The sequence below is a fragment of the Mauremys mutica genome, chromosome 3 (assembly GCF_020497125.1).
Source record: "Mauremys mutica isolate MM-2020 ecotype Southern chromosome 3, ASM2049712v1, whole genome shotgun sequence".
NCBI lineage: Eukaryota > Metazoa > Chordata > Testudines > Geoemydidae > Mauremys > Mauremys mutica.
The window spans coordinates 43596640-43622952 of NC_059074.1; the positions used below are offsets into that span (position 1 = coordinate 43596640).

The following is a 26313-nucleotide window of genomic DNA, read 5'->3' on the forward strand; positions in this document are numbered from 1 at the left end:
CATCGAAGGGGAAACCCTCACCAGTGTTTTGAACTTCTCTCAGGATTCCAAAGGCTTTAAGCCAGGAAGCATGGTGCATAATGACTGGTGTGGATATGGAATGGTCCACCATATCGACCCCTGCAATGCTGTTCTTCAAATCAGCTGCTCTTCAGAGAGGATAACCCAAAATTTCTCCAGTTGATCCTGTAGTATGTTGTCAATAAAGGAACTGACTAATTTGGTAGCCTGAGTCTGAAGTCTACACAGCTGTTTTTAACACTATAGCATGAGTCTCTAGACCCTGGCCTCTGAGGCTCACCGCTCTGGGTTTAAAATTCAGTGTAGACATATACTAGGCCCAGAGCTACCCTTTGAGGGAGTGAGATGGGGTGATCTTTGCCTCCTTCTGGTAGGACCAGAAGCAGGCCTTATGGAATGAACTAACAGAAAAATATATGAGGTGAATCTCTAATTTTCTCTGTTCTTTTTGACAAGGAATGACAGACAGAGCCATTCTTTGGGATGTGCCCTTCCCCAAAGCAAAAAGACATCTTAAGTGACCATTGTTAAGCAGCATAACCACTTCACACAAAGGGCAGTTCTTGAAGTTGGGAGACTTCAGTTTAGTTACAGTAATAACTCCCAGGACTATGAAAGATTCCCTCACATTAAGAGAATATTTTTGTTGTTGTTTGTTGTTGTTGTATTGCCAGTGGGCATTCCTACATTATTATACACTGTAGTGGAGTGGTTACCCAGCTCCTGCCCTGGAGGGCTGTGGCAAGGGAAAGGCTGGGCTAATTGGGAAAGCAGCTACAGCTGCAGCCAGTGCAATCAGGGCCCAGCTGGCCCATATAAGAGGGCGGTGGGCCAGAAGGACACGCTCTCTCTCTAGCTCCCTAGAGAGTGAAGGACCTGGCTGCCTGGGAATCTGAGAAGGGTACCTAGGGTGGAGCAGTGCTGGGGAAGGGCAAAGGGAGCTGGGGAGTTCCAGCCTAGCAAAGCCCTAGGGTTAAGGCCTAGTACCCACAAAGGTACTAGGGCTGCAGAGGGGCAGCCCAGGAATAGGCAGAGGCAGCTGGTCTGACCCACCTGGCTGATGAGTGGTTTACAGACTGCAGTCTGCCCCTGTGAACGGGGACTAGATGGGACTGGCAGTAGCCACTGAGGCAAGGTGGGGATAGTGGGTTGGGGGTTCCCCTGGGTGGGGAGACCCAGACTGTGGATTACTGCTGGGAGCAGAACCCTGACATAGAAGGGACACGGGGGCCAGTGGCAGGTGAGTCACCAGCCTGCAGAGTGTGCTCTGGGCTAGAAGAGCTAATTCCTAGGACAAGCAGCAGGAGGGGCCGTGTCGGTGAGTCATTGTCCCGCCACATACACTAACACAAACTTCAATAACTATGTACAAATAAGATTAATTGTTTTGCACAGTATCTAGGGACATGGACACTGCGGGCTTCCATTTTGCAGCCACAGGTGGTAAGAAATAACAGAAGGGCTGCTGGGCCTGCTCTGCCCTTTATGCCCTTGAGGATGTAGGGGGAGGATGGGAGGACACTCTGGGTACAGGACAGCTACAGACACTGCTGGCCAAAAGAATCCAATTTCATGTACATGGAGGCACATGGGCACCAGAAGTGAAACACACATGGACGGTCACCGAAAGAAGATTATTAAATTGCAATAGGCCACTTGTACCTCTAAAAGTAGAGCTGAGTGGAGAAAGGTAATTTAGTTTCTTCTTAGGAGTTACACTAGGGGAGGATAGTCTTAGGCATAGATTTCCACACGTGATGAGACAGCTTCCCTAAAAACTGTTTAACTAACCAGAGGAGGATTCCCCTTGCAACAGCTCCCTTGACCCTGGCACAAAAAACATGCTTCTGGCAAATGGAGGCATCATCAATTCAGTCTTATTTCCTGATGATTCTGGGTTGCCAGAAGGACACGGACGTAGAAGTTTTTGGCAGCCAGCACCCAAATTACCCAAGAACTGTGGGATGAAAATCTTAAAGCTACCTTTGCACTCTACCTCCTAAACTGGACTGAATGCAGCAGCTGCAGCCTAGGATCTGGGCCTTAAGTACCAGTAAGGGACCAGCCAACAGAGACTACACTGAGGACTCATGCATCCTACATGCTACCTGTTCCCAGTCTTCTATATTCACTTTTTGGGCAATACTTGGCCCTCTCTAGATCGTCCAGTATAGGGTGAGGTTGTGGCCATTTCCTACACTCCCACACCTCCAACCTACCTCACACAGAGATAAGTGGGTTTTCTACCAGCAGGTGCCCAGCTCCCTGATTTCTGTCATCAGAGTCCAACATAAATTTTGGGAAAATTTGGCTCTATAATTCAAAATACCATTTTGGGGTTTATTAAACAAATCCTTTTCTTGACAGAGATACCAGTTTCTCCCTTTGAAAAAGTGGGAAACATTGACACACCCTCCCATTCCTCTTTTCTAATATCTCCCTCTTTCCTTATATCCATCAATATCTATACTATATTTTTCAGAGCATATACAGTATAGGACCCAATTTTGATTTCTTTATTCACATGAGTAGCCTCATTGACATCAATAGGAAACCACACAAGAGTAAGGCAATTACATTTTGACCCTTTAATCATTAAATCAATGGAACTATTTGTGGGGTAACAAACTATTCAATGGCACAGCCAAGCCACAAAACTAAACAGTTATTGCTGTCATCAAAACCAGAACATAATCATGAAAGTCAAAACCTGGAAGTTATATAACCAAACTCAGTTATGTGATAACTTCAAGCACTGTCCAATGTCTAGAAGTCAGAAACATAAATATGAAGTAGTAATTTAGGATATACTAGATAATTTAGATCAGTTATGTATTTTTGTGCCTTGTAAAATATAAGAGTAATTATTAAAAAGTCATGTGGGGTATAAAAAATTATGCCAATAGGTACATTAAAAATATGAAAGTAGATTTTCAAAGTATTATTTCTCAATGGGACTATTTAGAGAGGTAAGAGAGGCAAAACAGGCCTTCTGTAATCATAGGTCTGGGTCTTTGTTGCAACAGTATTAGAGTTACAGAATTGTAGGTCTTGTTGGAGCCCTAGGCATAGCAGAAAGGGTGAATGAAAGTAGGCCTGGCTTTGGCAGAATAGTAACACACTAGGTGTCAGCTCACCAAGTAAGCACATTCCTGATGATAGAGGATAGTACCAGAAAACCCAGAGTTTTCAAGTAGCTGCGTAAACAAATTCCACAAGAGATGGTACAAGAACAAACCAGCCCCTCTTAAGATAAGGAGGGGATGAAAGGGTAATAGATGAAAATGTTTTGTTCGAACTAGCAGATTCAAGGATGGCAGCAATATATAGACTGTAATATGTAACTTGTCTGTATCAATGTATAAAAGGAGAAGTCATAGGAGGGGCAGCTTCGCGGTGTGCTGATTGAATTGGTACCATTGTCGCAAGCATACATGTGTTAGTGTACCTGTAACCTTTGAGCTAGGGAAATAGTACTGTGCTTTGTCGACAATAAACCTGGCCAAGTGCCTTCATCACCAAACCTAACCTATGGTCTTTCTTTATGAATAACATCTAACATCAAGGTCTGTTGAATCTGCCATCTGCACTCTCTGCTAGTGCAGCTAACACTAGGTCCAGAAATAGCAGCACTTAGCAGCCTTAACAACACTCCGCAGCACTAACAACAGGAATATAGCTCTTCGCTTCTAAAATGAGCAAAGAAAATACTTTAAAATTAAATTAACACTGTTAAATACATTTATTCATGTATGAATATCAATGCATCATGGAATTTTCAGAAGCCTTTACAAAATTTTGAGCACTAACTTCCAGTGATCTGCACTACACATCCATCCATCTCCTCGCTGGTTATCCCCTATGATGATGACCTTCCACCATTCCTTCAATAACTTTCTCAAAGCTATTTCCAACCTCTACGCCTAATATGACCAAAGCACATAATTTTGTAGCTTTGATTTCCAACATCAGGGTCTATTTCTCTCCAATATTTCTAAGCATTCATCTTTGTTTCCATCCAGGAGATATGCAAGAGTCTTCAGCAGCACCACATTTCAATTGTTCAGTTTTCTTCTTGTCTAAAGAATTAACGTCCCATGATTCACATCCATAAATCTCTACAGTAAAAAATAAGGCTTTTCGCTAGACACACCTTCGTACATTTTGAGATGCCATGTTTCTTCCACATTTTCTTACAGAAGTCAATAGCTGAGCGAGCCATCCCTAGTCATCTTCTGATTTCTTTAGGATAGCCTTGTTGGCTGGATAAATACGATCTGAGACAATTAAATTTATCTACTGTTTATACAGCTTGTCTGTTAATCATGATGTTGTCTTGCATCCTGTTTTTGCTAGTATCAATGTAAATACATTTTGATTTAATCACATTCAGGAGTAGCTCATATTCCTCACTAATTGTTTTTACATACTCCAACATTTGTTGCATTGCATCAGTAGTTGCAGCAAAGAATGTTGTGTTATCAGCAGATCTGACAGTGATGGAAATCCCAGCTCCTTTATCAAAACATTCCAAGGCTTGTCTCATAATAAATTAGGCATATATGTTAAAGAGGTTTGGGGCAAAATACATCCTTGTTTCACATCCTGACCAGTGCTGCCTACTACTGTTCACACCATGGTCTGCTGGTGGTAGTAGAGACTTGTGATGAGTTCAATGAGGTGCTCTGAAATCCCTATGCCAGCCACTATCCTCAAAAGTTAGTCATGTTGGATGGTATCAAACACTTCTTTGTAGTCAATAAAGCACATGATCAGTGGGTGATTATACCCCTCACATTTTTCAATGGTGAAATGGATATTCATTATTTGGTCATGTCTTAATTAATATTATTGCACAGGTTAAAAAAATGGAAAAGCAAAACCTTAAGAATAAAAGGGGCGTCCAGGATCAGATACTGCCCTCACAAAGTACTCACAACTCTGTAGATATAAACATGTTCACTGTGGATAGAAATCAATTTCTTAAATTATTCAGGTTCACAATTTAGGTTCTCTTTTCATCGTCATCATTATAATAGCATGATATTTCTACTTGCTGTATTGCAAGCTTAATGCATTTCCCTATTTCATTTGCATTTAATATAAACAAAGGTGAAGCCTGTCAGCTATGGGTTATATTATACGTAGCAAAATATATTTTAAACACACACACAGCGAGAGAGAGTTGTATATCTATCTATCCATACATCTATCTATCTATCGCTATATATGTGCGTGTATTTATATATATTTACACACACATGCATATAAATCACAGCTGACCAGTATCATGTTTCTTTATATTAAGTACAAATGAAATAGAAAATTAAATTTAATTTTCTATGTATGTATATATATAAAATTTCATTCTCTATTTCATTTCCATACACACACACACACGCACACACGCGCGCACGCACGCACACGCACCCCAATTGCTCATGTAAAGTGAGGGGAGAGGGTAGTAGACAATGAAACAGATTTTCTTTTACCTTAACAATGTCTCCTTCATGCAGTTGAAAGGTCCTGGCTCTAAGATGGATCCCTTTACCAGCCTCTGTTTCAATTTTATAGATGCATTCATGGTTGTTGTCATAGTTAGATGGAAAATTTGGAGACAGCAATGTTCCTTCATTTCCAGAGACACTTGCTCCACATTCAGCTAAAGGAAATAGGCACATTAAAAATAAATTAAAAAGGTGGATTATCCATTTCAAGAATACAAAATAATGATTATATTCAAACCTAACACTGTCTCTTTTATAATACTTAAGTAATAGAGACTATCTGAGAGAAATGTTACTTCTGTACTTACCTTCGATTGACAAACTACCAAAACAACGACCACAGAAACAACCACCACATGCTTCGCTTTTAGACTAAGGGAAATTCAGGTTACCTCGGTCTATTCCCCTTAGCCTTCAATGTCCCTATTAGTTCTCTCAGCAGATCAATCCTCCCAAATAAGGTGGGAGGACTGATCACATAGAAATTCAATGTTTTGTTGAAGCACATCTGACAGCTGTTCTGGTCTTAGGCAGAAATAAGGGGAGCACTGATCACATTGACTCCCTCTTTTACCTGATAAAAAATACTAGACAAAATGGAGAGTCAAGTCCTAAGGTAAAAAAACAAAAATCGGACAGTATGATAGCTATTGGAACAGTTTCTTCCATCAGCAATGAAGAAGCTGCTGACATCTGCCAAGGATGAAATCAACAGCTACCCTCCTTCACAACCGAAGAGTGGATGAAGCCTTCTCCCAGCAGTATGGAGGTTGGACAGAAAAGACCTTCCCTTCCCTCTCAGCAGTAAAGAGAGTCATTTTATTGCCTGTCTGAAAAGGAAGGTGTGCAGCATGAGGTGAAGGTTTAGGCTAGGGGTAGGCAACCTATGGCACATGTGCCGAAGGCGGCACACAAGCTGATTTTCAGTGGCACTCACACTGCCTGGGTCCTGGCCACCAGTCCGGGGGCTCTACATTTTAATTTAACTTTAAATGAAGCTTCTTAAACATTTTAAAAACCTTATTTAATTTACATACAACAACAGTTTAGTTATATATTATAGACTTAGAGAAAGAGACCTTCTAAAAAGGTTAAAATGTATTACTGGCACGCGAAACCTTAAATCAGAGTGAATAAATGAAGACTCGGCACACCACTTCTGAAAGGTTGCCGACCCCTGGTTTAGGCTGTGGACTTAGCTTGTTTTCTGATTGAAGGGTAACAAAAGTATATCAAGAATGAAATATAGAGATGCCAAGTCACAAATGATAACTTCAAAACTCAGGGCTTAAGCAAAGGAGAAAAGAATGAAATACTGTTTAAAATCAGATAATCTAAATATTAGCAGCTTTGGGGAAAAAAATACAGAACTATATTTACCTGTTCTGAACTACAGTCACAAACTGGTATGTAGATACTACAGGAACTTTAAAATATATAATTTATATTGGACTGAATAATAAAACAAATATGAGGCAAAAAAATAAAATACAGTGTATTGTTCTGAGTGAAAAATGCTGAGCCAGACCCAGACCCACATCAAATGAAATAATAAATAAGAAATTTGTAAACCTCCAACCACAGGTATTTCAAATACTATGTGTGAGCAGATTAATGGCAATGTTTCAACTGTCTCTCTGGATATCCTCTCTCGTGTAAAGGTAAAGGTAATAATTGGAGATATACCAATCTCCTAGAACTGGAAGGGACCTTGAAAGGTCATCTAGTCGAGCCCCCTGCCTTCACTAGCAGGATCAATTTTTGCCCCAGATCCCTAAGTGGCCTCCTCAAGGATTGAACTCACAACCCTGGGTTTAGCAGACCAATGCTCAAACCACTGACCTATCCCTCCCCCCAAATAGATTTAAAATAGATTCTTAGGTCACGTTCAAAGGTTATTTCTAAACTAATGCACCCATTCACACTTCCAAATGGGAATGTGCATTTGTAAGTTGGTCTAAGCATAATTTTGAGGTACAAGTTTAGAGGTCCCTTTTGAAAATTTAACACAATGTGATCTGGAATTTTAATTCATTTTTCTGGAAACATCCTCATGGAGAAATGCATATATTATATCTATATATAAATAATCAATTGCCAAAAGACTGACTCCAAAACCAAGTATGGCCTTGACAGGTACTATCAACTTTGGAAGTTTCTGGCTCCTAAAGAATATTGCAGTTTTTGTTTTTAAATTCCTCTGCTACAATTGATTTCATTACATATTCCCAACAATTACAAGAAGTAGTAAGAGAAGACATTGACTATCTTACACAAGTCTTGATTCTGCTCTCTATTTGAGATCTGTTTAGATAGTATGGAGAAGGGAAGCATCAGGGAGCTGGGTTGTGATTCCTTGATTCAGGGCCATCCCACCTTGGCATAAGTTAGAGGTCAGTCCCGACTTGTGGAGGATCAAATGTAGTGGAGCTCTACTTCATTATGCTTCATCCCCTCCTCATCCTACCCAGATGTTGCACTGCCTTTCCCCTTAAATTCTGGGTAAGGGGGACAGAAGTTAGAGTCGGCAGCAGAGCCACCTGCACCAGCAGATAGCTTTCCTATCGGGGGGATTCTCCTATGGATATCTCCAGCCAAACTTAAGGCCACTTTGTCCTGCATATATGGCACAAAGAAATTTTAGTAGATTGAAGAATCTGCCACTGAGTCAATAGTCATAGGTAGAAAAGATATCTTAGATAAATTCCACAAGCCAAGTCAGGACAAGATATCTTCCCCGACAAAAGCTCTATCACATATACAAGAGATATTATACATGGTCATAGATATGCTAATTTAACCTACTGAATCTATGAAAGGAACTAATTAAGTATATAAAATCAATTCTACACAGTGCCATTATTACAGTCAGTAGATGCAAAGCCCAAAGCGATATACCCAAATATAACACGACCCAATATAAGGCGGATTCACATACAATGAGGTAAAGCTCTGACATGCTGGGCCAGGCCGGGGGGTTTGATAAGGGGCAGAGGGTCTCGGGGGTGGTCAGGGGCTGCCCCCCGCCAGGCAAGAGCTGTGGGAGGGCACTTTTGGGGACCCCGCAGTCCCAGAGTGGCCAGGGGGATTAGCGGGGAGAAGGGAGCAGCCCGCTCCGCTTTCCTCACCCCAGCCCCAGCCGTGTCGCTCGGGGGAGAGGGTTTGGGGGAAGGGATCCCCCCGCACTCACCAGCAGTGGCGGAAGCAGAGCAGCCCAGCCCCAGCCCACTCCACTCCGCCAGCTCCCAGCTGCAGCTCTCCGCTTCCTGCCGCAGGTGAGTACGGGGGGAGTCCTTTCCCCAACCTCCCTGCACTCACCTGTGGCGGGAAGTGGAGTGCCGCAGCTGGGAGCTGGCAGAATGGAGCGGGCTGGGGCCGGGCTGCTCTGCTTCCTGCCATCGGTGAGTGCAGAGGGATCCTTTACCCAACCTCCCTGCACTCACCAGCAGCGGCAGGAAGCAGAGCAGCCCAACCCCAGCCAGCTCCACTCCGCCAGCTCCCAGCCGTGGCGCTCCACTTCCTGCCACAGGTGAGTGCAGGACCTTTCCCCAGGCGCCCCCCAGCAACATGGCTGGGGCCAGAGCAAGAAAAGCAAAGTGGGCTGGGGCCACGTCACTCCACTTCCTGCCGCAGGTGAGTGCAGGGAGAGGTCCTTTCCCTAACCTCCCTGCACTCACCGACGGCGGGAAGCGGAGCGCCGTCGCTGGGAGCTGGCGGAGTGGAGTGAACTGGAGCTGGACTGCTCTGCTTCCCGCCGCTGCCGGTGAGTGCCTGACCTGTCAGGGGGCATGGAGGGGGAGGGGGGGCAGTGAATAGGCGTCGGAGCAGTCAGGGGACAGGGTGTTGGGTAGGGGGTGGGGTCCTGCAGGTAATTAGGGATGGGGGTCTCTGGAGGGGGTGGTCAGGGAACAAGGAACGGGGGGGAAGCAAGTTTGATATAATGTGGTCTCACCTATAAAGCGGTCAGATTTTTTGTCTCCCGAGGACCGCGTTATATCGGGGTAGAGGGGTATGACTTCATATATTTCTGAATTTATCATTTAATTTAATATTATAAATTTCATTTAAATTAGTACTTATCCAGTGAAGAATCACTGCAGATGACTTTTTGTAAATAATTAACAAAAATTCTGGCAGTAGACTGAGGAAGTCTTCTCATGTAGAAAGTTCAGGTACCCTATACAAACTTTTCCACAAAGAGGGGTCTGCTCAGATAAAGATTGATATGAAAATATTCCTTGAGGAATACATATATATCTTTGTTTCCTTAGGCCCAATTCATGTTGCCTCTCTATCTTCTCCAAAGAACTAAAACTCATTGGCTGTAAAGTACTTAGACTAATAGACTCATAGACTTTAAGGTCAGAAGAGACCATTATGATCATCTAGTCTGACCTCCTGCACAAAGCAGGCCACAAAATCTTACCCATCCACTTCTATAACAAACCCCTAACCTATGTCTGAGTTATTGAAGTCTTCAAATTGTGGTTTGAAGACCTCAAGCTGCAGAGAATCCTCCAGCAAGTGACCCATGCCCCATGCTGCAGAAGAAGGCGAAAAACCTCTAGGGCCTCTGCCAATCTGCCCCGGAGGAAAATTCCTTCCCGACCCCAAATATGGTGATCAGTTAAACTCTGAGCATGTGGGCAAGACTCACCCGCCAGCACCCAGGAAAGAATTCTCTGCAGTAACTCAGATCCCATCCCATCTAACATCCCAGCACAGACCACTGGGCATACTTACCTGCTGATAATCAAAGATCAATTGCCAAAATTAATTGCCAAAATTAGGCTAGCCCATCATACCATCCCTTCCATAAGCTTATCAAGCTTAGTCTTAAAGACAGATATGTCTTTTGCCCCCACTACTCCCCTTGGAAGGCTGTTCCAGAACTTCACTCCTCTAATGGTTAGAAACCTTTGTCTAATTTCAAGTCTAAACTTCCTGGTGTCCAGTTTATACCCATTTGTTCTTGTGTCCACATTGGTACTAAGCTTAAATAATTCCTTTTCCTCCCTAATATTAATCCCTCTGATATATTTATAAAGAGCAAGCATATCCCCCCTCAGCCTTCTTTTGGTTAGGCTAAACAGGCCCAGCTCTTTGAGTCTCCTTTCATAAGAGAAGTTTTCCATTCCTCGGATCATCCTAGTAGCCCATCTCTGAACCTGTTCCAGTTTGAATTCATCCTTCAAAAAATATATACCTACAGTAATCAAATGATAACCAGGAGGATATACACAATACCAGTAGTAGTACAAACAAAACAGGTATAGCCCTGCAGTATTAATATCTGTGAAGTAATATAAAATTAACACTGAACTAACCTCAAAAAGCAATAACTGTAAACCTATTAAATATGATTCCCAATTAGGAAGATGACTTGTATAAAGAATTATTATTTTAATGGGGAAGAAACCATGATCATTATTATTTCTTAGTGGCTACTGTGTACAAGAGGCTTTATTGAAGATATGTCTAGAAACATTTCCTACCCCAAAGAGTATACAATCTAAAGGTAGACATGACGACAACCAATCGCTGGAAATAATAGATGGGGAAGTATGAGGATTGTTGATGAGGATTCAAAAAATAAGTTTACCAAATTGTTATGACCCCTTTGTTTTCCAAAATATGTTCCACAATATTTACAACCATACCCTCTTCCCTAATCTCTCTAATTTACTAAAATCATAGTCTAGGGCAAAGTTCCCCTTAACCAGATCCCACTCCATCATCATCATGTAAAATTGCAGAGGCATGGTCTTCTTGCCAATTGAGTACCACCTGAATTACTCTTTTGCAAGGTACTTAAGGTGGTCTGGTTGTATATTATCATAGAAGATTAGGGTTGGAAGGGACCTCAGAAGGTCATTTAGTCCAACCCCCTGCTCAAAGCAGGACCAATCCCCAGACAGGTTTTTACCCCAGTTCCCTAAATGGCCCCCCTCAAGGATTGAACTCATAACCCTGGGTTTTAGCAAACTGCTGAGCTATCCCTCCCCCCCAGTTTATGTCCACCGCTGACAGTCTTATTGTGCCACCAAAGCTTTTGGCATCCAGGTCATTGTCAGCTGTGTAGAGGTATTGCTTGGTACACAAACTTTGGAATTCATTGGTCTTCCATTCTAATAATATGTCTATCGCAGTTCAGGGCAACTACACCTGTATTATCCCTCAGTGATCCAGTAGGGGGAAATCCACTCTCATGCTTCCAGCTGCCCAGCTCTTGCCTCTCTTGAGTGAAAAGACATGTATTTATCCCTTCCACCCAAGGTATTTCAAGGCTGAAGAGTTCCCAGCCTACCCTATGATATTCCCAGCAAAATACTGGATGCCTAAGGAGGCTATTTTGCCTTCTCTTCAGAGATGGCACAGTGTAATTTTCACAGTTAAGCTACCACATAGCTATTTCTAAGCAAGCACCTTTTATTCTTAAGATACAAAAAAGAGAGAGGATTTATTAAAACAATAAAAGAATACACACACATGCTAATAAGCTTACTAGAGAACACCCAAACTCCAACATGGATTCTGGTTGATGATTAGCAGTTTTTCCTGTGGTCACAGGTTCATCACAACTTCAGCTAAAAATAAGCAACCTCATGAGTAAGAGAGCCATTCATTTATCCAGTTTGGCTCTTTGAATAGGTCATCTCCAAGACAATGGGTCCACACTCCAGGATGAAGCTTCAAAGAAGCTGATAAACAGAGGCATTATATTAGCATATCCACTCCTTCTAGAGATTTCCTGGGAAATTCACTTAATTTTAAAAGTTCACGATTTCAAAAAGCTCGCTAGAGTTCCTAACATTTTGCAGAGATTGCATTCATTCTTTCTTCCTCCTAAAGAAGTTCTATACAATCATACAATGGTACACAAACATTTTAAAAATATGGACTCTTAAAATACTTAAAATTAATTCAGCAAGGTTTAAATTCATAAGGTTTGTCCAGGATATTGTCATAACTGCAACAATGTCCATATCAATGAAGCTGCAGAAACAAAACCCATGCTGACTGAGACAGTTGTTGGATTAGGCTTTGAATATCCTCCTTTCTGATCATGGCCTGACTCTTGAGATGGAGCATCTGAGGAAGACAACAAGAACTGAAAATGTGAGTCTGGTGTTCTTCAGCCTTCCTCAGCACCCATGTTTCACTTCCATACAATAGAGTTGCCATAACCATGAGTTTTTAGATCCCCTGCTTCCTAAAAAGTTAGATGTCATGATGTCCCCACAGAGGTTGCTGAAGGGCTCAAAACATGACAACGGCTGCTGCTTATACAAGTGTCTGCATCTTTATAGCATCCTCCAGTACTGTCTATGATTCTGCCCAAATATTTCACAACTGCCATCCGCTCAATGCCCTATCTAGATAGGTTAATCCTAAAATGATTGTAATCTGGAGCTGGAGTCTGCTTGATAGTAATGGCCAAGGGCTTAGTTTCATCCAGATTAATAACCAGACCAATGTGTGCTGCTTCTTTCCTGACAAAATCAGCCATGAGCTGTAGTGATTCAACAAACTGATCCAACAAGACAAAGTCACTGACATATTCAAGAATTCAAATGAGAATGGTGTTCAGCTCAATGACACCAACAGGTGCCTCTTCAAGTTTATCCATTGACCAATCGAGGCTGATACTGAACAACGATGATGACAAAACCAGCCTTGCCAAACTTTCATGGACACAGGAAACCATTTATGTATACATCAGAGCTATGTGAAACTCCCTGAATAGCAACAACAGTGACTCGTCTTCCATATGAAGTTCAAGGTCCTTGAAGCCTCCACCTATTAACTTCATCGCTACTTACATCTATGCAAATACCACCTATATTCCTCTTCTCCTTATGTTCCACCCATGCTTCACGCCACAATATTCCCTTTGTCTTTATGATTTTAGGACCTCATCCGGCAAAAACTAACGGACATAGTAATTACTACTGAGAGTAATCCCTATTAGTCTTAATGACCAGGAGTTTAAGTAAATTAGGAAAAAAGAATCCTGATAATGGTTCACCAAAGATCATGGTGGATTCTTAAATCACTGAAAATTGTCAAATTAAGATCAGGGTTTTTTTCCTAAAAAGAGATGTTCTAGGAATTATTTTGGGGAAGTTCTATGACTTGTGTTATACTGGAAGTCAGACTAGATGATTATTAAGGTCCCATCAGGCCATGGAATCTGATTCTATAAACAGTTTGGGCCACTGACTCAGTTAATGCAAATCAATGTAGCTATAGTCAAGTTACTGGAGCTACACTAATTTACACCTGCTGGGGATCTGGTCCCATATTCTATAATTGCAGAATCAGACCCTTCTATTTTATGTCCTTCAAGGCATGGATGTATTGTGTGTTTCATGCTGATCTGCCACTATATAGTACTGTGTATGTGTACAGAGCCACATGAGGTACATATGAAATAATCATAAGGTAGATTTCTTAAAATTTACAACTGTTGCAACATTTATCTTTGAAGTATCTTAGTCTATCTTTTCATTTTCCTTTAATTTAGAAGTGTTTTGTTTTGTTTAAAACTACTGCAATCCACAGCAACACCTTCTGTGCAAAGTAGCTAATGCAACTACTAAATAGCTGATACAGTCATTCACATTCTCCTCTTTTGTATATAAATTTTCTCCCAGTGAATAATCACTTTGAAAACTGGCTCATGAAGACCCACAGTTTGGGTGAATCAATCCAGTCAGTAATCTCTCTCTCTTCTCATAGATAAAAGTTCTATGTACTAATCCTTATTTTTACCTTATGTATTTAGGATCAAATAATATTTGCACGTTAGATATTGTAGTTAGAATAAATTATTATAGCCACACTGTCAACTTGTTCAAGTATCTTAAATACATTATGCAAGTATACCTAAACACTGAATGATGAGAATTGTTTTATTAAAGGCATCAGGAAAATTTGTAAAAGTCTGTCTTTGGTAAGTGGGACATAAATACATGAAACTAGTAGGGAATTTGCTCTGAAGCTGCCAACACCATGCTAATTCTTTACAAGTCAAAATAAATGAAAGGAAACTAGCATCCAGAAGGACAAAGCAACCTGCTTCTTGAAATATGCTCCAGGAAGGGCATAGGGGGGAGTCTGCTAACTTGTTCACAATGGTTTGAGGCTTAAAGAATTCAAAAAAAAAGAAAGAAAGAAACAGCATGTTATTCCTGATTTAGACTGAAAATAGAACTCCTTTGTTCTCATCAGACCATATAGGTAGCATGTTGAGTTTGAGTGTGAGTTGAAGAGGCAGTGATTAAAAATATATATATACTGCATGTAAAAAAGTAAGAAGGACTTTTCTGGGCATGGAACTGTATTTAGATTGTAAAAATATATATATTAGAATTAATTTATTGTTTAAGAGCTCAGAAAAACTCCTTACATTCAAATGATCATATTTCACTTAAGTTCCTTAATTTTCATGTGTATTACATAAGCACTTTTCAAATGTGATCTATGGATTTAAGGATTTCTGAGGGTTTCTATTAAAAGCCTCTCCCACACCCTCTCACCCCCAGGTAATTTAGGAACAGTGAACGCCTTTCTTAATGGCTTAGCTAAAGCCTGTTCTTCAGTCTGAGGATGAGGAGCAGAGGGCCTGACCTTGTAATGGGCCAAGCTGCTCAAATGGTCCTTGCTGTTCTTGTGTGGGCAGGGGAATGCTGCATTCTTGGGCATAAAGTCTGCTTTGGTTTCCATCTATGTCTCTTTCTCATCTACTAAAATTTCATGAGTGCTCCTGCTGAACCAATCAGCGGTGCTCTACTGCTTGTACATAGGTGGATGGTCAACGGAGAGAGAGAGAGAAAGAAGCGGGATGCTGAAAAAGAATTGGGAGAAAAGGAACAAACCTCGACGTTGCCCCAAACTGATTTTTTTTAAAAGTGACAGAGAACTCAGGGTAGCTGTTATTAAGGAAGGAATTTCAGTTGTTCTTAAACTGGGATATTATGAGAGGAAGGAGCTTCTGATGAATTCAGTTCTGAATTACCTACATTTGTGTTCAGCTGTCTCCAGTCTGCATAAATGACCCCTTACAGACAAGCACTGGGGCATGTCAGAACACTCTTGAGGCCCACAGCCAGCAGAGAATGGAGGAAGCAGGTCTGGATTAAGATTATGACGGCCCTAAAGCTAATGGTTGGGATGGGCCTAAAGTATGAATTACATATTGCAAAAAAATAAATTATGAAGTGATCAAACATTTATCTACATGCATATTATTTATGTAAAATTAACAAGTTTATTCTATTCTCACTACACTCAATTCTTCAAACAAACAATTTGTTTCATGTGGCAAAGTCATGAATGATGTCATCGTAATTGAAAGACCTGACGATTTCATTCTCAATGCTCAAGAAGGACAAAGCACTGAGATGCTCTTGAGTCATGGTGGATCGGAGGACATTTTTGACCCTTGTTAGAAGAGAGAGGGAACATTCTCCATTACAGCTAGTGATCATTAGTGACAAATACAGCCATAATGCAGTTTCAACATTTAGGAAACATTCTGTCACACTGGATTCAGTGATAACTTGGTACATCCAAATAGATTTGCTTTCGTCATCTTTTCTCTCTATATCAGAGAGTGATGTGAATTCAACAAATTGAAGAAATTCTTTAGTATCGTAAAATCTACTGGGATATCGCCTGGGTACTTCTGACACAAGCATTTGATACTGTGACTGACTTCGGAACTTGAAATGTTAGGCAAAAAAATTATCAGTACACTAAAGGTTTTGTCAATATTTTCGTAAGCCTTGATCTGATGTTCTAATGACCTCTTCAGTTTGTCAATGATTGCGATGAAGGTACTAACTCTGAAGGCCTCCTTGTCACTGAATGAGTGGGCAGTTGCATTGTCACATGTCTTCTGTCTTTTGCGGCATTTGGCTGACTTATACTCATGGTTAGCAGTCCTTGCAGCTCCCGCATTTCATACTCATCAAAACTATCCCACATTTGTTGAAGAACAGTTCCAAGACTCCTCATTAGGTTTACAGCAGTGGAAAGATCAATCTGAGCACCTTGCAAGCTTAGACTTCATCTGCTCAATAGCTGAAGTATATCATTCCAGACCTCACACAAAATACCAGTTTCCAAAGTGTGTGTTTCATCACTCAGAATCTTCACATCTTTTCTTGTTGCTGATTTTTGAGATTCATCATCCTTGAAACTCTCTCGCACTCAGGAGTGAAAGTGAACCAGTACGGGCCGGTACTCCGTACCGGTAAGAACCCGCACCAGCCCATACCCAACCCACATTAAAGCTGGTTTTCCATTTGGGTATCCATTCTGTCACTAACTTTCTTTCGGGCATGGTGGCTGCTAGCTGCCAATGTATGCTGCTCACTCATTGGTGAGTGAGCATGGTAGCTGCTGATTGGAGAAGGATATTTTTATTACTATCACTGGAAAAGTCTTCAGATGAGTGGGGTGAGACTGCAGCTAGAGAAGCACAGGAGACTGCTCCTTTTCATCAGGTGCAGGTGCAGCAGGTTCACTTGGGCTGGTATTCGCCTGGACTTCCTCACCACCAGACTTAGTAGGAGAAAAAATGTTAGGAGAGAAGGAGTACCTTTCAGCACTACATCTTGTCTTTGCCCTCTTTCTTTGGCCTCCTTCAATTTCTGCCATCCTCCTTTCTTAGACATGGTTTCTATTGTCAAGTGTAGGCCTACTGTGTAAAAAGTTCAATATTGCTTGGGCCCAAAAACACTTACTTAGCCCACAAAGACAAAATCACAACAACCATAAATTGAATTCACCATCTTGATGGATTAATTTGTACAAAGCAATATCTAATGAGACAAAAAAATTCTGATGGCCCCGCTACCATTGCTCAGCTGTTACTTCAATATGGAATGGAGGGCCTAAAAATTAGGACCTAATGTAGGGCCTACAAATAGGAGGGCCTAAGGCTATAGCCTTGTTAGCCATGGGTTAATCCGGCTCTGAGAGGAAGTATTAAGATGGTGGTTTAAAGTCACCTTCTTAAACTTCTCCTGCTCCTGTACTGAGAAAAGCATGGCTGGAACAAGATAATTTTGTTATTTTGTTTGGAAGGCAAGTAAACATGCTTTAAACAAGTAACTTGTTTTTTCTTTCATTTTGGCACCTTGAAATGGATAAAAGAAACCATGGCAGAATGAGCTTTTGAAGACTATCAAACAGTTTCTGAATACAAGTATAGAATCTATAAAACAAATAAAATGCTAAGTATACTCACAGGAACACTCAAACTGAAATGCTGACTTACCAATAAAATCTAAATTGAAATCACACCCAATACATTTAATGTAAAAATTGCAACAATAAGGTTTATACAATAGTTTGCATAGTTTAAAAAAGCTTGAAAATATTTTAAGTAGATCCAAGGAGAGAAAGTTAAAGAGAAGTAACAAGCATTCAATTTAAAGTGTGCACTGAAATGCTAATCTCTAACTCATTACAGAATGAATATACACCTGACGTATATATGTTTCTATTTCCTTTTTCCTATTTGAGTCGGGAGGCTGATCTCTGGGTGACTGGAATGGGCTTCTAGTGACCCTTTATGACTGGAAGGATGCGTGCAGTGGTAAGCCCAGGCACGTACAGATGCACATGACACATCCTTCATACTGGCAGGGGTTAAAAAAGATTGCCAGTGAGAGCAGAGTTATTTCTTGCTCTCAAGCCAATAACTGCTCTGCACCACCACCCCTGCCCACGACTGAGGGAAGAGTTTTTCCACTGTGTTCAAAGCAGCAAAGTTGTGCTTTTGGTTTTGCTTGATTGGTTTCAAGATCTAGACGTCACTCATACCAATTCTCAACTCTTGTCCTCAGGGTGAAACTGGTCAAATTTTTTGGCCTGAGAGGATAACAGGATAGGTGGAATTTTCTGTTTTTAATATAAAGATTAGAGACTCATTACATCTTTGCTCTCTCTCTCTCTCCCCATTACCAGTCAATAAAATATCTAGACCAGGGGTCGGCAACCTCTGGCACACGGGCCAATGGAAGAGGCGGGAAGCCCTGGCCAGCACATCCCTTGGCCCACGCCGCTTCCTGACACCCCCATTGGCCTGGAGCGGTGAACCATGGCCAGTGGGAGCCGCAATTGGCTGAACCTTTGGACGCAGCAGGTAAACAAACTGTCCCGGCCCGCCAGGGTGCTTAGCCTGGCAAGCTGCGTGCCAGAGGTTGCTGACCCCGATCTAGACTGATATGCATGACCATTACCTGGCTTCTTAAGAAAACTTTTAAAAAATGCTAAAATGTGAATAATGATACATTTTGCGTAGCTTAATGTTTAGAAACATTCAAAACAGGGATCATTCATACAACTGCTGTCTTACACTGAACTTTGTGGCTAGGATAAAATGAGAGCGATATCCAAACCAACCCTTGTTTTACTTTTGCAAACCATATCCTAACACTCCATTTTGAAAAACTGAATTCTCTTTAGTTTCTTTTATGTTGTCTTTTTCTTGCTGAGATACGGGTGATTCAAAACTGAAACCATTTTGAGGTTCCAAGATATTGAGACTTTGTTCATGACTTGATCAAATCACCATTTGTTTTCATGAAATCAAACTCTGACCCAAAATGATTTTGAAAGCCACCTACAATTGTGTCTGTTTATAAAATTCCAAAATTGTAAGATGTGGTTATTAAAGACTGCTATAAAATCAATGTAATTTGAGTTACCTTGCTAAACTTTGTCACATAATTTGCTTCATAAATCTACCTAAACATTTGGCAAGTTAAATCTGACAACAGCTGTCTCTAGCCTTATAAATTGTGACAGAACCTCCCTTCCAGATACCAGCACAGCCTCGGGCCGGGCAGCGGCAAGTTTCAAATCCTTAAAGATTTCGTTAAGTTTTTAAAGATTTCTTCCTTAAGGCACAGCTTCCACAGAACTTAAATGGGAGCTTTGTCTGACTGAGGACTGAATTATAGATGAATAAGAATTTCCAGATTTGGTCCAAATTGCTCAAAGATGAAGGCCTTTCAAATCATATGATGTGAGGGAAGTAAAAATAGCAATATAAAACTCAAATCCTAAGGGTTGATCATACCAAGGAATTCGCCAGTCCTGTTCAGGTTGGCAGGGGTGTCACTTATGTTGAAATTCCTATGAAATTGCAATTCACCATTACAACATGACAAATTAGATTCACTGTAAAATACTTAATTATAATGAATACCAAACAAATTATTAAAGAAGAGCTACTTATTAGAGTGTTGTCAATTTATGTTAGCACCCCACTATGAATTATTCATGTGGTATTTATTATAACACCACTGAACATGATCACATTACTGTCACTAATGTGAATATGACATGAACAATGCCTCCATAAAGATTCCACTGTAATTCAGCATTCATGTATCATAAAAAATAAACTGCTACATACAATTTAATAATGGAGCCACACTAATTAAACATGAAATAATGTAACACCCAGTTTCTGTATCTTTTCAATAGGAACTCTGTGCTATCTCATAGCCTGTTTTACGAATATTCTATGTAGGGCATAAAACAGTACCAAAAGATGAGTTCACTTCATCGGCCATGTAGACAGTTGTGAAAATGATTTAGACACACGCAGAATTAGTCAATTGGGTTACATAAATGAAATGGAAGTGTAATGTGCTTGCTGTGATAAACTATCACTGAAATGCACTAACTGTGGTATAAATCCCTTAGTTGCAGCCAAGACACAGAGAAAGAATGCCGGGAAGAAAAGGGGCCAAAGAGGGTGCGTGTCCACTCTTTCTGGCATTTTTGCCCATACAACAGTAGTATAAGCAAATATAAGGGTGACAAAAGCACTAGTCATAGTAGAGTATACTACTCACATTTTTAGTGGTATAAAAATAAATAGTAATATGAGAATAGATTAATACTTGTTAATAAATATAATTAATAATTAAACTGGTTGGAGAAATATTGCCAACATTTTCACAACACAGTGTTCCTTTCTTGTTAGAAAAATTCAAAATTCAGATAATAATAATAGTGTCAGAGTCTAAAGTAAAGGAGACCCCAAAACTACTTTAATCTGGCAATCAGACAATGTTTGGATCATTTCAGATCGGACATTGGTTTCTCAGAAGCATGCTATAGTATTTCAAAATTCTCAAAGAAATTATCAACATGCCTCACAACTCAGTTGATGTACCTGTGACTTGATGGTTGTGTTCATTCTGTTGATTAGATATCCAATCTTTTGTGTTTTCATTTATAGATACACATAAACAAACAAACAAACTGTTTTGCCCTTATCATTGGTTCGCTAAATGACATTGTACACATACATCATAATTGAAGCATGTCCATTCATTGTGTGGGTATATTATGAAAATTAATCCTCATGCATGCACCATTATTAGGCATGCTTGTTTTACACTAATCACACAAGGCAATATTTTTCACACACTGCACCATCACACAAATATGTATTTCCATGCCAAGGTCCATTATAGTCATACTTTGCATGTCACAAAATGAAGTAGCCCATATTACCTTTAAAACAGAAGTTTCACTGCAATGGAGGTAGTATTCATTTCACCAGGTTTAATAGGAAGCCCTAACTGACCTTGCATAACATAAAATATAAAACCATCTGAATGCTGTGGTTCAGGTTCACTAGGAAAAGGTGGTGTTTAATTCCTGTCCTCCATTAGTGTGTAGCGAACTCAACAGGATTCAGTATCAGTGGGAACTGATTTGTTTGTGCACAACCAATCCTATTTGTCTGAAACATTTGGGGGGATCAAAAATATTCATATAAGTGGCTGTTCTTCTCATTGAGTGAGCTACTGAGCAAGTTTTTGGAGAGCAAAATTGAAAACCAGATAACAGGGACATTCAAACGTAAGTGTTCGTGTGATGTTCAGTCCCTTTAAATCAGAGGCGAGCAAACTACAGCCCACGGGCCACATTCGGCCTGCGGGACCGTCCAGCCCGGCCCCTGAGCTCCTGGCCCAGGAGGTTCGCACTTGTCCCCTCCCCTGCTGCCACCCCCCACCCCCCGGCAGCCTCAGCTCTCTCGCAATGCTCTGGACGGCGGAGCTGTGAGCTCCTGGGGCAGCACAGCTGCAGATCCCAGCATGACCCGGTGCAATGGATACCTGGTGCCTCAGGTAGCACCTGCAAAGTCTCAAGTGAGCTGTGGAGTATGGGGCAGAAGGATTGATTTTTTTCAGGGTTAGGGAATCCTGCCCTCCCAACAGACGAAATAGTAGGAAACACCAAGTTACCAGTCATGGAGTTTCCTCTCCTCTATAGGAATTACATCCTCATAGGGGAAAATAGGACATCAAATGGATACATGAACTTGAGAAATAATATTTAAAATGTTGGCACCTTCCTTAATATTGTAATTCAGAATCACTTTTCCAAGCCTGGGCATTAGCAAAGAAAATACATATTGTCTAATATTATTCTGTCCTCCTCATGCTTCTGGAATACTAGGTATTCTCAATGATTTTTTACACATCTTAACCTCATGGTCATACATCATAACAAACAGATTTCATTATAATAAAGACCTTTAAAATCCACAAAAAACTGCTATGAAGTAACTAAGGGGAGTCATTACAGACCAACATGATGAGTTCTTTACCCCAAAGCTGTGCAGGAGAGAAGACCTAGAAACTGAAACCTGTTTCTGTCACAATAAGGAGAAGATCCAATCACACAACCACATGGCTAACTCAAAGTTTGGATACTTAATTATTACAACAACTGTAGGTGTCTTTGTAAGTTTTAAAAATATTTGCAATGCAAAACATGAACATTATACAAATTACTCTGGGAAATTAGTCAAGATTTCAGATGCAAATCCCTCATTAAAAATATAGTGAAGAAAAGACCTGGTAAAAGGTTAAGATAGAAAATGTCTGAAGGATTACATGAAAAGCACGTAAAGTGTCTTTCCCCTTCTAAGTTGTTTTAGCTGTGTTGGTCCCAGGATACTAAGCCAGGTTAATTCTCCTCTTCCACATCAATAGTTCTAAATCTTGCCCCTGGCTGAATAAATCTGGGATTTTTTTTACTAAATTTGATAGAATATTGAAATGAGATACAAAGAAAACTAGGTCTTTCAGAAAAACCAAGAATACTATACTGATGGTTCAGTAGGTCAGAAGATATAATTGTTCAGACTGAGAACAAAAAAATACCAGTTCTCCTGTTACTTAATTTACTGCTGTCATGCACCTTGATTCCTAAGTTCAAGAAAAAAAACAAGATAATGTCTGCATAACAAGTACTAAGAACAAAGTAAAATACGGAAGCTGTTTAACATTAAATTTAGACAATCCACAAACTATCATCCTGAGAACCTTCTGAATGGCTGAAGATTTTTGTTTTCAGTTCTGCAAGATGTAGGCTGCATAATTTTTTTAAAATAAGTGTTTCATAAACAACATTGGTCAACAAATGGAGAACAAACAGCTGAGTAATACAGTCATCATATATTCAAACAAATAAAGGGATTCTATCATGAAATACTGTAGTTTATGAAGCCTGGTTCATATGCCTGACTTTTTAAGTAAAACCTTTCTCCAGCCACTTTTCATTAAAGTAGAGTTTCTATTTAAAAAGTCCATGATTAAAACTTTTTAAGTGCATATAACAGTTCATACAGTATATGCCAAGAGTAGAAACTAAGCAATATTAATTTCAGTGGGAACCCTAAACTTAAAATTCACTTAAAAGTTAATGACTGAAAGCTTACACATACCAAAATGAAGGCTTTCACAAAGCAACAGATGCAGAGGAAAATGAGTAAACTTTGGAATATAAACACAACTGAACAAGAGAAAGCTTATGTAAATTAAGCAACAAATACATTTCATAACTCTCTATATCCTTAAACTGTGTACAAAATTCTGTGTAGGTTGTACTTTGAATACATCCATCTCAACAGTTTACATTAATTCCTCATGATGTTATATATGACAGTGAACAATATCTTCCATATTTTTGAAATGTTGGCTCAACAGTTATCAATATTCAGTCACTGAATATTAAAATTACATGTATGCATTCCTTTCTAATTCAATTGTTATAGGAAATCATTCTTTGGCATTTTAGCCAAAGAATCTCTATCCCCTACCCTCATCCCCTCTGAGTAGGAAAGATGGTGTTACTATATTGGCCTGTTTGTTAGCCTGGCATAGAATTTTGGGTTTGACTTTTTGATGCTATTATATCCTTATTAATATGTGTGAACAAAGAATAAAGACACCTTGTGTTACATCTGCCCATAAGCAGATGAGGTAAGAGATGGAGTTAAGTGTTACAGGGTATGGTGGGAGTGTAATATATGAGCATACACTGGAAGACTGCCTGGCTCTTCTTTCAAGCCAAGGTCAAGCAAACAGTTAAGGGAGGGATGGAGGGTCAGGCATAAGCAGCACTATAGGCCAAAGAAAAGCCTGGCATTGACCAGGACACAACTTCACTGCTTATCCCACCCATGGGATATAAAAGAAGTGGGACAAAGACCCCAGACTCATGACTCTTCAAACGGTGGGAGTAGGGGCATGCATTGCAGGTATATTTGGACCTGCTAAGGAGGAGGAGGTGGGAATGGGGACAAGGGCAAAGGCTCTGCAGCATCAGAGCTGGGAACAGAACACTGATTAACAGACCCTGCCGGCATGTAGAGCTATGGATATGGTTACTTGAAACTAACCCCAACAAACATCGCATTGCCTGCACTTCGCACTTCTGGTCTTCTGCTTTCTGTGTGCATCACAAGTACCAGGGGTGGGGGTGACGGGAAAGACCTCTACCACATGATCTGACCAAACTGGTAGGGAGGAAGACATTCCTTGGAGTTCTGGTTGGCTGCTGAGTTGGGGGTGGGGGAATTTCCCTTTCCCATATTGGTAACCCACCTGTACCTTTCTTCACACCAGTGTGCCTTGGTACAGTTTGAAACCAATGGATCTCCAAGCAGGGGGAAGGGTCCACCACATGCAAATCCATCTGGAAATCTTTGAGAGAAATGGCTTTAACGGAACTACTTGCATCAGTAAGTACCACTCAGGTGCGTAAAGGTGCACAGGATTGGGTTTTTATTTGTTTTATAGCTTGAAAACATTGGATGGAATTAATTTATAAGGTATTTTGTATTTACCTTATGTAGCTGTCATGTAAATAATTGCAGTTTTATAAATATTCTATTTTAATTTGATATGACTTCACGGAAGTTAATACTATTCAAATAGAAATCTTCATTCTGTAGATAACAAAAACCTGGCATCTGTGTAACAGGCACCCTTCATTCAGGATAAATGTAAGAAACAATAAGAGTTTCAAACCAAAACAAAGGGACATGTGAATCTAACTAGGAAATGCAACTATGTGGGAGGAGGCTTTGACATTGAATATTGTTTGGTGGAGGGGGTATGTGTCTGTGTCAGACAGATGCATGAGAAATACTACAGAAACAGACAGAAGGCAGCAAGGATGCACCAGATACCACTTAAACAAGCATAGGGAGCATGGAACCAAGAGAAGCCTAGAAGGAGAAGTTGGCTGAAAGGAACTTGAAGCTATCAGTAGGGTACTATCAAATTCATGGCCATGAATAACACATCACGGACTGTGAAATCTGGTCTCCCTCCATGAAATCTGGTCTTTTGTGTGCTTTACCCTAAATTATACAGATTTCAAAGGGGACCGATGTTTCTCAAATTGAGGGTCCTGACCCAAAAGGAAGTTGCAGAGGGGTCACAAGGTTATTTCAGAGGGGTCACGGTATTGCCCACCCTTATTTCTGCACTGACTTCACAGCTGGGCAGCTGGAGAGTGGCAGCTGTTGGCCAGGCACCCAGCTCTGAAGCTAGCACCCCACCAGCAGTGGCGCAGAAGTAAGGATGGCAATACCATACTATGCAATCCTTACTTCTGTGCTGCTTCTGGCGGTGGCTCTGCCTTCAGAGCTGGGCTCCTGGGCAACAGCCACCACTCTCCAGCTGCCCAGCACTGAAGGTAGCGCCGCCGCCAGCAGCATTGCAGAAGTAAGGGTAGCAGTACTGCAACCCCCCACTACAATACCTTTGTGACTCCTCCCATCAACTCCTTTTTGAGTCAGGATCCCTAAAATTACAACACTGTGAAATTTCAGATTTAAATAGCTGGAATCATGAAAGTTAGGATTTTTAAATCCTATGACCGTGAAACTGACCAAAATGGATGATGAATTTGGTAGGGCCCTAGTTGTGAACAAAGAAACTGCCTTCTGTTGTTTCAGTTCTCCTCTGTTCAAGAAAATAATATTTTGAACATCTTTTGTATATAGACAGGATTGCATCAAAGATACCTGACTCCATCATCACTTCTCCTCTTAATGGGAACAAGCTGCAGGACCCTGAACTTGGCTAATGGCTGAGGCAAAAGCTTCCTTTCTGTCAGACCTAATACTGATTTGACTAAAGGAAAATATATTAAAGGACTATCATAAGCAATCAAACTCTGTTTTGTATGATAGTCAAATGCTTTTTAATCATACACACTTAATTTTCCTACCTATATGCATATTGAAGGAACAAATATTTTGATTGCATTGAAATCAATTACTTGAATTGACTTAAGTTCAGATCAAACATAAGAGAATGCAAAGAAATTAGTGTATCCTTTTCATTGACACAATATACAGTAGCAACAAATTTTATGTTCCATTTCTGTTGAATCCAGACATAGCCTAACATATTGATAAACTTAGCAGAAAACATTACTTATT

The 26313-nt window shown here is 40.5% G+C and overlaps 1 protein-coding gene across 1 annotated transcript in view; it reads right to left on the minus strand.

The window, feature by feature from the left end:
- Positions 1-26313, minus strand: part of CSMD1 (CUB and Sushi multiple domains 1) — a 1651174-nt gene that overhangs the window by 394837 nt on the left and 1230024 nt on the right. The window contains exon 23 of the mRNA XM_045010124.1: positions 5514-5683. Coding sequence (XP_044866059.1) covers positions 5514-5683 — 170 coding nt within the window. The remainder of the gene's footprint in view (positions 1-5513; positions 5684-26313) is intronic.